Below are 14,660 nucleotides of genomic sequence, written 5' to 3'. Positions count from 1 at the left end.
AATTATACATTATTTTTGTTTCACACTAAAATCAAACACTTTTAAGATATTAAACTAAAAGTGATTATAAGAATTCTATCTCGTAAGAAGAACGTAATGTTGGATTAGTTGGATTAAAGAAATGTGTATATACGTTAACTTTCAAAACGTGTATATTAAATAATTTTAAAATTTTTACATCAAAATTTACACGACTTCAAATATTACTCATTATTACTTTAAAATGGACACTCGTATATTACATGATATATATATTATATAAACAAATTGCTACGTTTTACGTGCACTGTGAGTAAAACGCAAATGCATACATTACATCACGTTGTTGTACGAATTGTTATACATGAGTTGGTGCACGAGGATAGCAATCATCATTAAAATAAACGCAACGCTTAAACCGGTAGTATAAACGACCGCTTGATAATTTCCAATTTTATCGGCATTATTGTCCAACTGTTCAGTATTGACATCGCTTTGGCAGTAGAATTCCGTAGGATCTGCATCAATATGTTCGGTTGTAAAACAATGTATGTGACTTCGAGTTGCTTACAACGATACTTTACACATATTTTTTTTCTTCACTTACCAGCTTGTAACTCGACCTCTTTTTGAACCTGACTTTCTTGCACTTCGAGATCTAGAAGTTCTTGCAACGACAATAACGCCTCTTGCGGCCCTTCGCCGGGAAACAGATAATCCGACAAGGTGACTTTATTTTCCGGTAACGCTATTAATACTCGTCTCGGTGGTTCATGCAACGTGATATTCTCTGAAACCACAAGTTTGCGGAATATAAGTATCAAATTCTACTATTTATATCACATGTCCTTCAGTCACGATTTACCTTCGGGAGAACCGTTTTCCTCCTCTATCAAACTATCCCAATGCATTTCCAATCTACTCGCCAGAGATCTCACTATATCTTCTTTCACAGCCGTATTGGCCTCCGCGACACTGGCTTTCTGATGTACAAATGTTTTGCTGACTAATTGTCCAATTAATCGTATCAACGCGCTGCATGCCGTCGTTTTTACATCCATATTACTGTTATCTTGTGACTAATAATAAGATAAATTGTGCTTAATTTTTTTTATTATCTCTTTTCGTAAACTTTAAATAAATCTACTCATACTCACGCAAGGAATATATAGGCTAACTTGAAGTGAATTACTGCTATCATTTGTCTTATTTTTACACTCCTTATTGTTCTTCTTTTTCTTGCCAAATATTTCTAACGTGTCATCCGGAGATCTGACCTCTCCCTCGATAACGATGAGCGAAGACTCGATTAAATCTACCACGTTTGTCAAGATATTCTGTAAAATTTATATACTATACTTAATACTATATTTAATGGGTTATTGTAAAAGAAAAATAAACCGTTCCATTTGTCAATACCTGTAATTGCTTCTTAAGAGTTTCGGGATCCTTGTCTGCGGCAATGAGGTACAATTTGTCAAAGTCTACCAGAGCTTCAAGTTGATACCACCTGGTTGCTTTTTCCTGGAATTTCCAATCGGCCGGTTTCAACATACTGTCCTTAGCGATGTCTATAGACTTGCAAATATATCTGAAAGTAAAAAAAAATCCAATTACTAAATTAGTTAAGATATAGCGTGGAACTTGCGTCTGCTTGAGGAACCCAGGCAGGAACGTACTTTTGCGTGACACTGTTGAAACTTAATATAAGCTTCTCATCCTGATTATTTCCACATAGGTATTTGTTATTCCACGACAAAGTTTTGTGAATTGCACCAAGAACCGACTTGAGCTTCTGCACATTGCTAGTATTGTCCAAGGTATCCTCGGGTCCGACAATAAATATGCCAAGTACCCACATTCCGCCAGGCAGCATTCTTGTGACCTGTGAATCAAACGCAAAAAAAAAAACAACGTGTGATCAGCTTTATGTAACATGTTAGGTTGCTTCAATGTACGTTAATTCCTTATCTTTCAAATTGTTTATATATTTAGGTATATCTGTCTAGTCAAAATATTCATGGTATCATTGTGAAATGTTATTGAACTTTACATTTATAAAAAAGATACCATCGAAATTATTGACATATCACATTGAGAATTTTATTAGATTGGAAACAAGCATATCATATTTCTCTTGTTTCTACTCGGTCTTACAATAACAAATTAAACAGTCCGTAAAAATAAGGAATTTAATCCTATTTCGTAATTACGCCACAAAGACTGTAACACACATGTTTAGCGTGATCGGCAACCCAGCTAATAGGTATATCTTTAACAGATCTGATATACGTATTCGCTACATCCTGTTCTGCGGGCGCTGAGGAACCAATCAATGTTTCTTCCACGACATTTTTACTAAGAGGAGGCGGTGTCTTCGCTAAGTGCACAATGTAGTCCTTTTGCCCGGAACTCTGTAATATCAAATAGAGGACAAAGTCACAAGCAATGTCACATACGACTTACCATTAAATTTAATATATACCACACGATTACATAATTAAATTAAATATTTTGCCTTCAGTTCCAACGATCAAAGAGAGACAAAAAAATAAAGAATGTAAAGCCCATTCTACAATAGCCGTAAAAGTATGTTTTAAGACGTGAGCAGTAAAAATTGACCAACTACAGCCGATCATTCTTGGATTGTAAAAATCCCATTAGTCAATAGCTTATACTGCTTGCGTCTTAAATGCATACTTTACGGCTATTGTAGAATGGGCTTAACAGTCGTTGCTCGACTTCTGTTAATTTTAAATAACTTGGAATACGCTGAAATACGTTGCGTGTTTTCCATTTCTTATGTTAATTTACGCTGTGTATATGTTAAAAAAACGAGAGCGTTATTAACATGCGATGCGGAGAAAATACAGAAAAACTGGAACAACCTGTCCTAAAATCAATCCTATCGCGTATCCATCCGGCTTAGCTAAGGATGCTAAATATGTGCGAAGGTGCTCCTCAGCATAAATTGTCCGTCCCATTTCTTCTGCGTGCTATCCTCTTCGATTTTTCTTAACTCCTCTTGACAGTCTTGACAGTAATGACAGATGACAGGATCGCGACAATGCGCGAATCGTGCGCGACAGTCGCGACACTGGCACACCCATAGCCCATGGTGTAAAAGGTGGAAGCACATAAAATTGCACCAGCAGGAGCCATATGGCCATATGCGCATGCGAAACTCGCATGCGAAATTCAATGCTTTTCAAATAGAAACATGCACTCCATTCGCGTTGCTTGCACTTTTTGCACTCAGCATCTTCGCTTTCTCTCTCTCTCTCTCTCCAACGGCCGAATATATATTTATCTCATTTCAAGTGCAAAAATGTATGGAGATTTAAGCAATCCGAACCCAAACCTACAGAATCATTAGGGCAGGCTCGAGAATACGGTCCCTGAAATTTTATGTGCTTCCACCTTTATATAATAGACAGGTGAAGCCGGTGAAGCATTCCCGACGCTGCGCATGCGCACTCGTTCAATTTTTGAGCCAAGCAGCGCGCAACCCGTTTTGCAAGAAAAGCAATATATGGCTGTTCCCGTCAAATTGACCAATCACAATCGAATTTGAGGAGAATAATCGACTGTGCGTGGTCAATTCTTACGACTCACAAGCATTATGCTATGCTTATGCACCCTATGCAATTTTGTGTGCGATGGCCTTAAGGGTGTGGCCCCATGGCCCCCCCATGGAATATTTTCCGCGTAACGCTTATCGCATAACTAATCAGAGACATTCCGCGTTTTCTGTTACGCCTGTATAAAAAATTGCGTATTACGCGAGTTTGCGGCTTGCGCAACTTTTGTGTGGTACTTATACTACGTTTACGCGAGCGTTTACTTCTGTAGTAACTTACGATAATTACTTCGCGTAAACGGGATTTTGTAGTAACTTGCGATACGTTACTCCGCGTAAACGAGTGATATACATCGTAAGTTACTACAGAAGTAACGCTCGCGTAAACGTAGTATTAGCGGTATAGAGGCGACATGGAGGCACCCGTAAGTTATATTCTTTAGATATTATTATTCTTTAGTTTTTTTAGAGTTTACTACAAAAATATGTAAACGTTGTTTTCTATTTTCTCTCTTATATTTTTCTTTATTTATTTTTATTTCTACGTTTACGCGGAGTAAATTATCGTAATAAGTTACTACAAAACCCCGAAAATAAGTACGCTTTGAGCATTGACAAAAATAATGTAGCTACTATATTGGTATATACATACTTCTTACATGCATCAATTTGTACATACGTGTTTTACCCTAAGCCTTAAGAAATTGTTCGATCACAGTTGAATTCGAGGAGAATAATTGAGGGCTTAGGGCTTAAAACACCTATCGTAGATGGGCACTTAAGCCCAAAGCTGACTTTCATTGTCTTTTTTTCTTGCCAGCCGATACGAAATGCACCACCTGGAATAAAGTACCACTCCGTGCTGGACATGTGCAAGGTGAGATGTGCCCATTGCAATGACACATTTTTGGTGAGTCATCAGAGATTATAGATTTTGATCGCGTTCAGCAGACACAACTGATCCTGAGTTCGTCTTATCAACACTCTGCGTTGATCGATTGGTTCTAAAAGTAAGAGCCACGCACGTTCGACTGCTACTCAGCGGCTTGGTCTGCTGAACGCGCCCTTTGTTTTATTGATCTTCAGCTCTTTTGTCAAAATGTTGCCTTCCACAGTTGAACGCGTTACATAACTCTTTGGTTCGATGTCCACATTGCCATAAGATATCTTCCGTTGGTTCCTATGCTAGAAAAAGAGGGATTGTATTCATTATTGTTGGGATTATAGCCTTAGTAGTGGGTTTAGCTGTAACGGTAAGTGTACAAACTCGATTTCTTGTTTGTATTTTTTGTTGGTGATCTCGATAATATTAATTTTATACCGTACATAATTACAGGTCGGGACCTATAAACTTGCGGAAACAAACGGCGGAGGACATTATATACTTTATGCCGGTGGGTATAAGCGATATATCAGATTTCGAAAATTGTCGATAATTCGTCAATAACTTCTACTATTCAGTCGCTGTTTAAAAAATTTGTCCATCACATTTTTGGATCATTTCCAGGTGGATTTATAACGGGGCTCTTATGCTTGGGTCGCAGCATTTATTACTGTACGATGAAGATCAGTTTGATAGAGAATCCCTGTAGTCTCCCAAACAGCAGTGAGCAACCGGTAATATAAATCGAAACCCACTGAGATGAATGTCATGTAACCTATTTAGAACAAATAGTGTACGGGTGCTGAGTATCAGACCTTCTCTCTGAATGAAATGAAAGAAATAATATTTTTCAGAATAATAAAATATAATTATGAACGGAAATCAGTGTTTGTTTCACAGTGGAATATCGCGTATCAAGAGACACGGTATAGTGTCTCGCGCCAAGTATGGATGTGTTTCGTCGATTATAGATTATTCAAATCAATCCGTACTTTTCGAATCGTAGTTACGCTAAATCGTGGGATAAACGAGACAGCTTCGCGAAATGATATCTGGGACTTGGGACGAACATGGCTCTTGAATTTCCCGCTGAACAGCGTTCTTACAATTATAGGGGCACACCACGGTTCCCTTTCGAAAAGTTTCGGAACGCAGTCGTGAGAAACTCTGTTCCAAAACGCATTAGTGCTGGTCTACAACCTTGCTTTAAAGAATATTTAAGCTCTAAGCCCCCCCCCCATCGTAAAAAATTGACCAATCATAATCGGGTATTCTCCTGACATTTCCTTGTGGAATAAACAGTCTATACAAATAAGGAATTATATGCCACAGAGACATACATGTAAACACATGTAAACACATGTGTGTTTACAATGTTTAGGGTTGCGTTCCAAAATTCACTCTGGGTAACTAAAATCTATAGTTTACGTCACGTACACTATAGCATTTTAGTTGACAGAGTGAATTTTGGAACGCAGCCTAGCGTGATCGGCAACCTAGCTAATAGGTATATATCTTTAACAGCTGGGGCCCTATATTCTCGAATCGTTTTCATGAAACTCGCATGCGAAATTCAATGCTTTTCAAATAGAAAGTCGCATATGAAAATCATTAGAGCAGGCTCGAGAATACGATCCCTGTTGAGTTCGTCTTATCAACATTCTGCGTTGATCGATTGGTTCTAAAAGTAAGAGCCACGCTGTTGATTCTTGGAGAACCGGTAACCGCGGTAACGTCTCGGAAAGCTGTCAGCTGTCAGTGTTAACTCAGTGCGGAAAAAAGGTCATCAAGCATGATTACCACGTGGAAATCGTAGTTCATAACTTTCCATCGTCTAGAAATATAAGGAGAGGTAAGATATACATATTAATATATATATAATATGTTTGCAATACATATTATATATATTTCAAATAAATATGTTTGCAGATTAGCGGAAGTCGGCAAACTGGAAACGCCAAAGTTACAGAGGAAATACAAGGGATAAGTATTCATAGTCACGGCAATCGGAAGTCAACCGAGCCATCATGGCGAACTTCGTAATCGCATTAAAACGAAATCGCGAAAACAATACCCGTTTAGAAAACGTACGTGTCTAGTTTAAAAGTAGCGGAGCCCCTGAGTCCCGGTCTACAATAGGTGTCTCTAAGCTGAGATCGTGCTTCCATTGTCTTCTTTTCTTGCCAGGAATGCCAGCCGATACGAGATGCACCACCTGGAAAGATGTACGTACGATGTCCGTGCAATTGTCTGTTCTTATGTAAAAGCTCCTCGCAGTGTATCAGCTGCCCCAAGCCAAATTGTAAACGTATTATCAATCTGACTGATCTGACATCGAACCCCATACCGGGCATGCGCAAGGTGGGATGTGCCTATTGCCATGACACATACTTGGTGAGTCGTCAGAGATTACGGTTATTTTGTTTTAATCGATCTTCAGCCCTTTTGTCTTAAAATGTGGCCTTCTACAGTTTAACACGTTAAATAAGTATTTGGTTCGATGTCCACATTGCCGTAAGTTATCTTCCGTTGGTCCAAATGGTCCAAACTTTGCTAGAAGAAAAGGGATTGTATTAATTTTCGTTGGGATTATAACCTTAGTAATTGCTATAGCTTTAACGGTAAGTGTACAAACTCAATTTCTTGTTTGTATTGTTGGTGAATCTCTACAATATCAATTTTATACCGTACATAATTATAGGTCGGGACCTATATGTATGCAGGAAACGGAGGATTTTATCTAATTTATATTAGTGGGTATAAGCGGTATCTTAGATTTCGAAAATTGTCGATAATTCGTCAATAGCTTCTACTATTGAGTCGCTATTTAAAAAATTCGTCCATCACATTTTTGGATCATTTTCAGGTGGATTTCTATTGGGGCTCCTAAGCTTGGGTCGCGGCATTTATTACTGTACGATGAAGAACAGTTTGATAGAGGATCCCGTTTAGTCTCCCACAGCAGTGAGCAACCGGCAATATAAATCAAAACCCATTGAGATGAATGTCGTGTAACCTAATTTAGAACAAATGTTAATGGTAACGTGACATTTCAAGCCCTTTTGAGGCAAGAACGATTATATGGGTATATACGCATGGCTATACGCGGATCTGTATTGTTTATTACAATGCGTGTATACATTCTTATATAATACGCTTACACACATGAATGTGTTTCGCAATCGGGAAGAAAGCAAACGTTTGCGACGCTTTCCCTAGGTAAGATAACGATCGTAGGAAATCTCTCTCGGAAGCCTGTATTTTTATACAAAGAATAAATTGTTCCTACGCACTTTTATATGTGCAAGCGTAGAAGCAATAGCTGTCGGCTCTCCGAGTTTTATTTTACTTACTGACTATCGAATACGCTATATATTAAAATATACGTACCTACATACATGCTTTCTATAACACATTACGCGTATTAAGTGTATACAAATAGAATCAAAGTGCAAATGTACTCATATTCCATTTGTACGTACGAAGTAAGTTTTAAAACTCATATACGAGTCTGTACGAATCTGTTTTTAAATTTATTCCTACATTTTATATAAAAACATCTATATTAAAAACATAAAGTCGCATTATTTCAAATAAATTTCTAGGTTTATATCGATTTTGTAGCAACACGTGAATGAAACTACGTGGATGATACTAATGTATATATTAATAATATAAATAATGCACTTATGCCGCGTTTACGCGAGCGTTACTTCTGTAGTAACTTACGATATATTACTCGTTTACGCGGAGTAAATTATCGTAGGTTACTACAAAATCCCGTTTACGCGAAGGACGTATCGTAAGTTACTACAGAAGTAACGCTCGCGTAAACGTAGTATTAGTGAGATACAAATCCAAATATAGAATTTTCCTGGTTATTACGTGAAGAATACTGTAAGATGTTTTCAGTTTTCGCTGTAAGTACACGTGATATCATCGGTCATGAAAATATAGTCTTATTGATTAGGTGTGTTTCCGTCATATACCTTTTATAATCTGCAATACTCTTTCAAATGCAACTCTTTCTACAGCAACTATTCTCAACTCTATACATATTAGTTTCCTTATCACATAATGGAAAATATATTATACTTGTTGAAAAAATAAATTCCGTTTGGTAAAATACTAACAGCTGTATTTATTCCATAACACGTAGATGAACTTGTCGACCCGAGAAAAAAATGGGCAAATATTTAATTGCCATACGAAACATATATATATATATCAGGGTGATTAAAAAAAATCTTTTATATATATATATATATATATATATATATATATATATACATTCAAACAATGTATAAAAAAAAGTTTCGGAACGCATTCGTGAAAAACTCCGTTCCGAAACGCATTAGAAAAAAGCCGTCCTGCGTTTCAAATGCGTTCCAAAACTTATCCGAAAAATTGCATCACTCTTATCCGATTGCATCGCGTTCCGAAACTCATAGCAAAATGGCGTTTTAATTTCCATGCATCTTTCTCTCTCGCGCTATCTCTTTATTAAAATGTATACTCTCCTGATAACTATAATGATATCTCAAGTATTCTTCGAAAGACGCGTGTTGCAACCACGGTCTATGCAACTACCCGAATGCTCCTCTTATCACATGCAAGTACATTAAATTTTTTTAGAAAGGAGAAACTTCAAATGTTTTAACATTTATCTGGAATTAATTGTCAACAGCTCCGAAATGTTATTGTATTATTGCAGACTTTTTTTCAAGGACAATCTGCATATCACGAATTTGGACTATATTCAACTCGGAGTAACAGCTATTTGGGCTTATATACGTTCCAATATTTAGTTTACATCACGTGCAAAGTTCTCAGTATTGGCAATCGAATATCGGAACGTAGCCTTAATCGCGAAGGCATATTCCTGAACTATACGCCGAGCGATAGTTCAATAATTGACTGTAATCGTCTGTGGAATGAACTAGCTATACCATGCTTGATTATTGATCATTTATAACAGTATGAATGCTTTCCAGCAAGGAAACATAAATAGACATAAAATAGTAATATCAAGCTAGAACACAGCTGTGTAAAACTGTTCGTTAGAATATTATTTTATCATCAAAAATGTTGCCATTGCAGCAATTCTCGTTTCATAACTAAATGTTAACGATAAACGATGTTTTATCTATTCTCAATCTTGTATTATAACATTTCAGAGCACAGTATTTTCAATTTGATATCATAAGATCTTAATTTCAATTATTTAATTAGCTTATGGAAGGCCGTGAGAAGAACTATATATAGGTCCCTCTCTGCTGAAAGCTGAAACCAACCGCAATTGACATTTAACACACGCAGGCACGCATCGCACGCTGACACGCATGCGCGAAGAATGTGATGGCACTTCTAATAACACTGTTCACTAACGTGTTTCTGATAAAGGTCACGATAAAGGTGATCCGATAAATGAGAAACACAAAATATATCTAATCCGCCGTTGCTATTACCACAGATAAATGTATACGTCCGGTGATGGGTCTATTTTAAATAAGGAACGAATCAAATCTATATATAGGTGAAATAGTACTTGCTAACCGCAACGCGATACCGCATGTAGCGTTTAAAAAAAGTGGCATTTTTTTAAATAAAGCAAGGAAGAATAAAATGCATGGTATCATTCTTCTCCTATTTATTCTGAGTGTTCGGCCAGATGGAGGATTTTCGGAAAACTGGATATCTCCGTGCGATGTGAGTTACACAACCAAAATTTATACTCGAAAATAAATACGTTCCGTGTATTTTTGTGTATTACATGTATATAATATATATATATTATAGGTACACATATGTATATATCGTCGTGTATTTTATTTTTCAGTATACATTCAAACAGAAGTACCCTAAGGATAAAAACATTTCTAACACAACGGTTGGATTTGTCAATTCTACGCACATTATGTATTGCCCCCTTGAAGAGGTTAATAAGTCTGTACGCTATGTTTTAAAGTATAGCGACGACGATGAAAGAATCTGGCCCGGTATGTGCTTCTGGAGAATTGAGTAATCAATTTCTAGAATAATTAGATCTAATCGCATTCATTAATTATATTTTTGTCTTTCATCTAAGATATGATGGAGGTGCAGTTTACACCTCCTAAAAGAGAATGCTTCTACGGAGTAGCCTTATTATTTAATCCTTCGATCCAAGATGAAGATGAGTGTTTCGATTATGAGTTTGGCGATAAGTACGACGACTGGCAAGTACACACCCCAGACAAGACTATTGATACGTACGACAACTGGCAAGTACACACTCGAGACAGGACTACGTGTGTTTTCAAGCACAATAATCCATTTGTAGAATATACAACTACAAATTACACGACAGGCTTTCTGTATGAGGTAATGAACAATGCTAATCTGATATATATATATATATATATATATATATATATATATATATATATGAAACGGTAATACAAAATGTTGCAAAGTCATATATTGAGCACTAGTACATGCAATATCTGTATACACACACACACACACACACACACACACACACACTAATTAAAAGGGAAACTTATTTTAAAAATTAAAAATAATTCCAGGATAAGATCGGGGTGTTGTTCAACTATATATTTAAAGGATGCTACGTGGTTCGTTTTAACGTAAATCATAATCCGAGATATGTAATGAGCAATCCTGCATTTGCGAACGCTACTTATAAACGAAGGGAAGTGCAGGAACCGGAGTTTATCTGTAGATATTATGCACGTCCTAATCCTGAGGAAAGGTATAAAGATAAGATAATCCTTCCATTGTAATACATTTCCTATCGGAATATTTTTGACAATGGTATGTTTCTCGAGAAACTTAGAAATGATTTGACGTAAAATCAAATGAAAATTGCATATCTATATTTACAGCAAAATGACGAATTTCACGTTAGATATTACGTTACCGCCAGATACAGGAGTTTCCCTTAAAGTATTTTTGATATCGCAGCGGAATAAAGATCGAAGTAAAGGTTGTTTATGGCAAACAGAACTGCCATTATTTGTATGGACAATTGACCTGGTAATATTTAATTATTAAAATGCGCTTTTTTCCCTATTTTTAGCAGCTGACATTCTTTAAATTTTCATTGTTACAGAGAGTTGATAGTGGATGGAAAAACCTCTCGGATCAATATTGCGATGTGAAATTCGTAAATATAATTTTTCTTAGTTATCTTGGAATTGTATATTATTTTAAAGTCATCAGAATATTCATTTCTTATCTATATTCAGATATGTAAATTATATTAAAAAGAAAAAACTTTTAAATAGGTAGAGACGGGAAAGAGGAGGTATGAGAAGAGAGTACAATGTAATTTTCTAATAGAAGCGCCAGCTGCAAATTCTTGTTTTGCATACGGTTTGAATGACGAGCGATGTGCGAAAAATACCATATGGAAGCCGCAATCGGGAAGTAAAAGGAGAGCGTGTCTGTGGGTAAAGCGTAAGTATAAATTAAGGATGGACATGTAATAATACATTATACAAAGTAGAATTAATAAGATAATAGTAGCAGTTTTTTTCTAACCGATGTATCGTATCAATTGGCGTATTAGGAATAGTAGCTTAAACTTTGCACGTAAATATTAATTTTGCAAAATAGATTTTTCGTTCAGACACGAAATAATAGTTTTAACAAATTATATTTGTAGACTGCGGACGAACTTACGTACAACATTGGGTATACGAATACCTTCAGACACCGAGAACACAGATACAGTCAGACACGTTACTGAGCGCAAGTTCGTACCTGTTGTTGCCAATTATTGCCATTGTATTAATCATAATGGCAGTAATTGGAATATTATGTTTCCGACGTTATTTGCGCATTCGAAGGGAGGAAATCAATTCATACGTAAACTCGCAACGCGATGATTCCAATTGTCTAAAATCCAACGATCTCGGTATTATTGATGACAGTGAAAAGGAAATCGATCGCGATAATTCTTCGCGCGACAACATCGTTCTTCTTTACACCAACAGTTCACCATTTTTCATGGCATTGATGAAAAATTTTCGTAAAACACTTGCCAAGATGTGCTCTTGTCCCGTAAGTTTCGCGTTAATAATATATTGTACATGTAACACAAAATTCTGACATTTCTAAAATTAAAGTTACAGTTTTCGAATTTATATTATGTGAAGTAACGCAACTTGAATGTTAAGAACGTTTCTCACGATTGTTGTTCGTAAAGGTGCATGACTGGCACGACGGGGCTATATGGAACGAAGTGGCCAAGGCTGGTGCTGTTTCATGGTTTACCGAGTTGCTTAATAATGGATGCCGCGTCGTTTGGATGGATACACCGGCCACGAGATCCGCCGTTATATCAAACTCGAGGGACGACGAGACGAGCTTGGACAAGCTCAGTAAATATTATGAGATACACGATTTCCGCGATATGGCATTTCGCGTGGTGCTCGAGGTGGCAAAAAGCAAAGTAAACGTAAACGACGTCGAGCGGCAGTACCGCAGGCACTTCGTCGTAAGGTGAGCTCCATTATTACTATTATTAGATAATTATTTTCGATATCCAAAGTGCGTAAGTTCAACTATTCGTGACACCGCAGGTTCGAAGGATTAGAGAGCACGGCAAATGTGGACGATCCATTTTTAGATCTCTCCCCTCACGCGCGATATTACATGCCGCAGCATCTCGTGCACTTGTGTTCGGACTTGTAAGTATGTCGCGTAATCCCTCACCCCACCCCCCCCAGTGTTCCGTAAGGAAATTGTAATTGGAACGCTTTCAGGTCGGTGACGAAACCAAAAATTTCAAAATCCAAGATGAAGATGGACGAAGATGTTTACCGTCTTTTCGTACACCAACTTTATAAGTCTCAGACGCAGCAACGCTTAAAATCTATGAAGATGGACTCGACGATATGAAATGACCATTTATTTTAAGATCTCATTATCCAAATCAACGACTGTCCAATGCAACGATACCTCATTCGTGTTTTTTCTTTAACGTGAAATGTGATTGCGAAAGCACAAATTTGTTGCAATAACAAAGATACTACCTCAAAATGCGTATAAAAATTATATATAGGGCAATATATATGTCTACAGGATGTCCTCCGTCAGAACGGAATTAATATTCGCGGCAAATGTAAATCTAGCAATTTATTGATTAGTTCTTCAGCGATATTGACGATAAGGATGATTGTTGTCCCATACCGTTAGGATTAATTGTTTGTAAATCACTGAATTCGATTTCACACAATCGCGCGTAGTTTAAGTTTTAACTGAACTTGACACATTTATTACGTTGACAGAGATGTATATATATATTTGACGTATATATTTATAATATATATTTTTAATAAAAAAAGACTAGAAAAACAAAAATCTGTTATTTAATTGATCCTTACGATAACGTTTCTTATTTCGCGCTACCCATACGACCATATTTATAAAAATTATTCGTAATTGTTGGTGCGATTTAAGAAAATACATAGCGTTATCGAAGATGCGATCTTAGTGAAAAATTTGCGATTTATTATCGTTTCGATTTATATTTCCTCCTCTCTTAACCGCACGCGTTATTTTATATCTCTGCGCACTGATAGAAATGGTTGCCTAGTCATAGGCACGCGTTTAAAAAATCTCAATTAAATCATGCTATAAAGTGAGATCTTGACCTTTATACTTTATGGCATGTGTATCAAAAGCATTCGCAAATGTCAATATATATATTACATTATACACATAGGGTGTTTCTACTGTATCGGCACCTAATGGTATATTTTTACAATTAGAATAAATTTTTTCCTGCAGCGCGAAAACGTCGAGTCCGACACCGTTATTCGTCGCGATTTGCCCATCTTTGATGTATTTTTCTACAATCAATCGAGAAACATGATTTTGTCATTATTCGCACCCTTAAAATTTTAGGCTGGCGCTAGATTATGCGCGATTCGTGGTTGGTAAGTGATTCGCGGTTCGTCATTCGCACCGATTCGCCAGCGGAGCGGTTTTTTGACGAAATCAATGAGATGAAATTCATCTTTGGTATTATAGTTTTGTAAAAGGACTGGTTCATTTCTAACCGCTAGTTATTTTAAGACTATCAACGCTTGGATGCAGCGTCGTGTAGGAAAAATCGACGCCAGATTGATAAAAGAATCGATAGCGCCAGGACTAACTTTATAGAAAATATACATGTATATATATATATATATATATATATATATACAC

The 14,660-nt window shown here is 36.6% G+C and overlaps 4 protein-coding genes across 7 annotated transcripts; 3 read left to right on the top strand and 1 right to left on the bottom strand.

Annotated features, from left to right (window-relative positions):
• Positions 1 to 134: 134 nt before the first annotated feature.
• LOC143907414 (protein odr-4 homolog) lies at positions 135 to 3,356 on the bottom strand. The gene is made up of 8 exons (XM_077424208.1): positions 2,868 to 3,356; positions 2,214 to 2,393; positions 1,659 to 1,864; positions 1,399 to 1,570; positions 1,137 to 1,316; positions 845 to 1,058; positions 587 to 769; positions 135 to 497 (listed from the first exon to the last, which is right to left on the bottom strand). The coding sequence occupies exons 1-8, from the start codon at positions 2,961 to 2,963 to the stop codon at positions 313 to 315; spliced, it is 1,416 nt and encodes a 471-aa protein (XP_077280334.1). The 5' UTR covers positions 2,964 to 3,356; the 3' UTR covers positions 135 to 312.
• A 222-nt stretch (positions 3,357 to 3,578) lies between these two features.
• LOC143907417 (type 1 phosphatidylinositol 4,5-bisphosphate 4-phosphatase-like) lies at positions 3,579 to 5,324 on the top strand. The gene is made up of 5 exons (XM_077424214.1): positions 3,579 to 3,984; positions 4,380 to 4,469; positions 4,675 to 4,812; positions 4,896 to 4,953; positions 5,067 to 5,324. Exons 1-5 carry the CDS (start codon positions 3,973 to 3,975, stop codon positions 5,183 to 5,185), a joined length of 417 nt encoding a protein of 138 aa, XP_077280340.1. The 5' UTR covers positions 3,579 to 3,972; the 3' UTR covers positions 5,186 to 5,324.
• Positions 5,325 to 5,980: 656 nt separating this feature from the next.
• Positions 5,981 to 8,570, top strand: LOC143907416 (type I phosphatidylinositol 4,5-bisphosphate 4-phosphatase-A-like). Of its 3 annotated transcripts, XM_077424210.1 has the most exons (6): positions 5,984 to 6,294; positions 6,372 to 6,529; positions 6,630 to 6,836; positions 6,914 to 7,063; positions 7,144 to 7,195; positions 7,309 to 8,570. In XM_077424210.1, the coding sequence occupies exons 2-6, from the start codon at positions 6,470 to 6,472 to the stop codon at positions 7,392 to 7,394; spliced, it is 555 nt and encodes a 184-aa protein (XP_077280336.1). In that variant the 5' UTR covers positions 5,984 to 6,294; positions 6,372 to 6,469; the 3' UTR covers positions 7,395 to 8,570. The 3 variants fall into 3 exon arrangements, with proteins under 3 accessions (XP_077280338.1, XP_077280336.1, XP_077280339.1); XM_077424212.1 differs by lacking the exon at positions 7,144 to 7,195 and having other exon boundaries at positions 5,981 to 6,294; XM_077424213.1 differs by lacking the exons at positions 6,914 to 7,063; positions 7,144 to 7,195.
• A 351-nt stretch (positions 8,571 to 8,921) lies between these two features.
• Positions 8,922 to 14,605, top strand: LOC143907378 (uncharacterized). 2 transcript variants are annotated; one of them, XM_077424136.1, is made up of 12 exons: positions 8,922 to 9,054; positions 9,157 to 10,151; positions 10,282 to 10,441; positions 10,531 to 10,805; positions 11,012 to 11,196; positions 11,330 to 11,480; positions 11,557 to 11,610; positions 11,732 to 11,903; positions 12,112 to 12,509; positions 12,655 to 12,950; positions 13,031 to 13,138; positions 13,214 to 14,605. In XM_077424136.1, the coding sequence occupies exons 2-12, from the start codon at positions 10,068 to 10,070 to the stop codon at positions 13,347 to 13,349; spliced, it is 2,019 nt and encodes a 672-aa protein (XP_077280262.1). In that variant the 5' UTR covers positions 8,922 to 9,054; positions 9,157 to 10,067; the 3' UTR covers positions 13,350 to 14,605. The 2 variants fall into 2 exon arrangements, with proteins under 2 accessions (XP_077280262.1, XP_077280263.1); XM_077424137.1 differs by having other exon boundaries at positions 9,002 to 10,151.
• The last annotated feature ends 55 nt before the right edge of the window (positions 14,606 to 14,660 follow it).

Source organism: Temnothorax americanus, unplaced genomic scaffold (assembly GCF_048541705.1).
Source record: "Temnothorax americanus isolate GAGA-0224 unplaced genomic scaffold, ASM4854170v1 Scaffold8, whole genome shotgun sequence".
NCBI classification, from domain to species: Eukaryota; Metazoa; Arthropoda; class Insecta; order Hymenoptera; family Formicidae; genus Temnothorax; species Temnothorax americanus.
The sequence above is the reverse complement of the archived record's forward strand: the minus strand, read 5'-3'. Positions and strand labels throughout refer to the sequence as shown.

Excerpts from the sequence above, each read along its gene's own strand:
- LOC143907414 (XM_077424208.1), bottom strand. The coding sequence starts at position 2,963 with ATGGGACGGACAATTTATGCTGAGGAGCACCTTCGCACATATTTAGCA. Across the intron at positions 2,394-2,867 it reads TAGGATTGATTTTAGGACAG|AGTTCCGGGCAAAAGGACTA; the intron begins GTTGTTCCAGTT and ends TTGATATTACAG. Across the intron at positions 1,571-1,658 it reads TTCAACAGTGTCACGCAAAA|ATATATTTGCAAGTCTATAG; the intron begins GTACGTTCCTGC and ends TTTTACTTTCAG.
- LOC143907378 (XM_077424136.1), top strand. The coding sequence starts at position 10,068 with ATGCATGGTATCATTCTTCTCCTATTTATTCTGAGTGTTCGGCCAGAT. Across the intron at positions 10,806-11,011 it reads CGACAGGCTTTCTGTATGAG|GATAAGATCGGGGTGTTGTT; the intron begins GTAATGAACAAT and ends AAATAATTCCAG. Across the intron at positions 13,139-13,213 it reads GTGCACTTGTGTTCGGACTT|GTCGGTGACGAAACCAAAAA; the intron begins GTAAGTATGTCG and ends GAACGCTTTCAG.
- LOC143907417 (XM_077424214.1), top strand. Across the intron at positions 4,470-4,674 it reads ATTGCAATGACACATTTTTG|TTGAACGCGTTACATAACTC; the intron begins GTGAGTCATCAG and ends TGCCTTCCACAG. Across the intron at positions 4,954-5,066 it reads ACATTATATACTTTATGCCG|GTGGATTTATAACGGGGCTC; the intron begins GTGGGTATAAGC and ends GATCATTTCCAG.
- LOC143907416 (XM_077424210.1), top strand. The coding sequence starts at position 6,470 with ATGGCGAACTTCGTAATCGCATTAAAACGAAATCGCGAAAACAATACC. Across the intron at positions 6,530-6,629 it reads ACAATACCCGTTTAGAAAAC|GAATGCCAGCCGATACGAGA; the intron begins GTACGTGTCTAG and ends TTTTCTTGCCAG. Across the intron at positions 7,064-7,143 it reads TAATTGCTATAGCTTTAACG|GTCGGGACCTATATGTATGC; the intron begins GTAAGTGTACAA and ends ACATAATTATAG.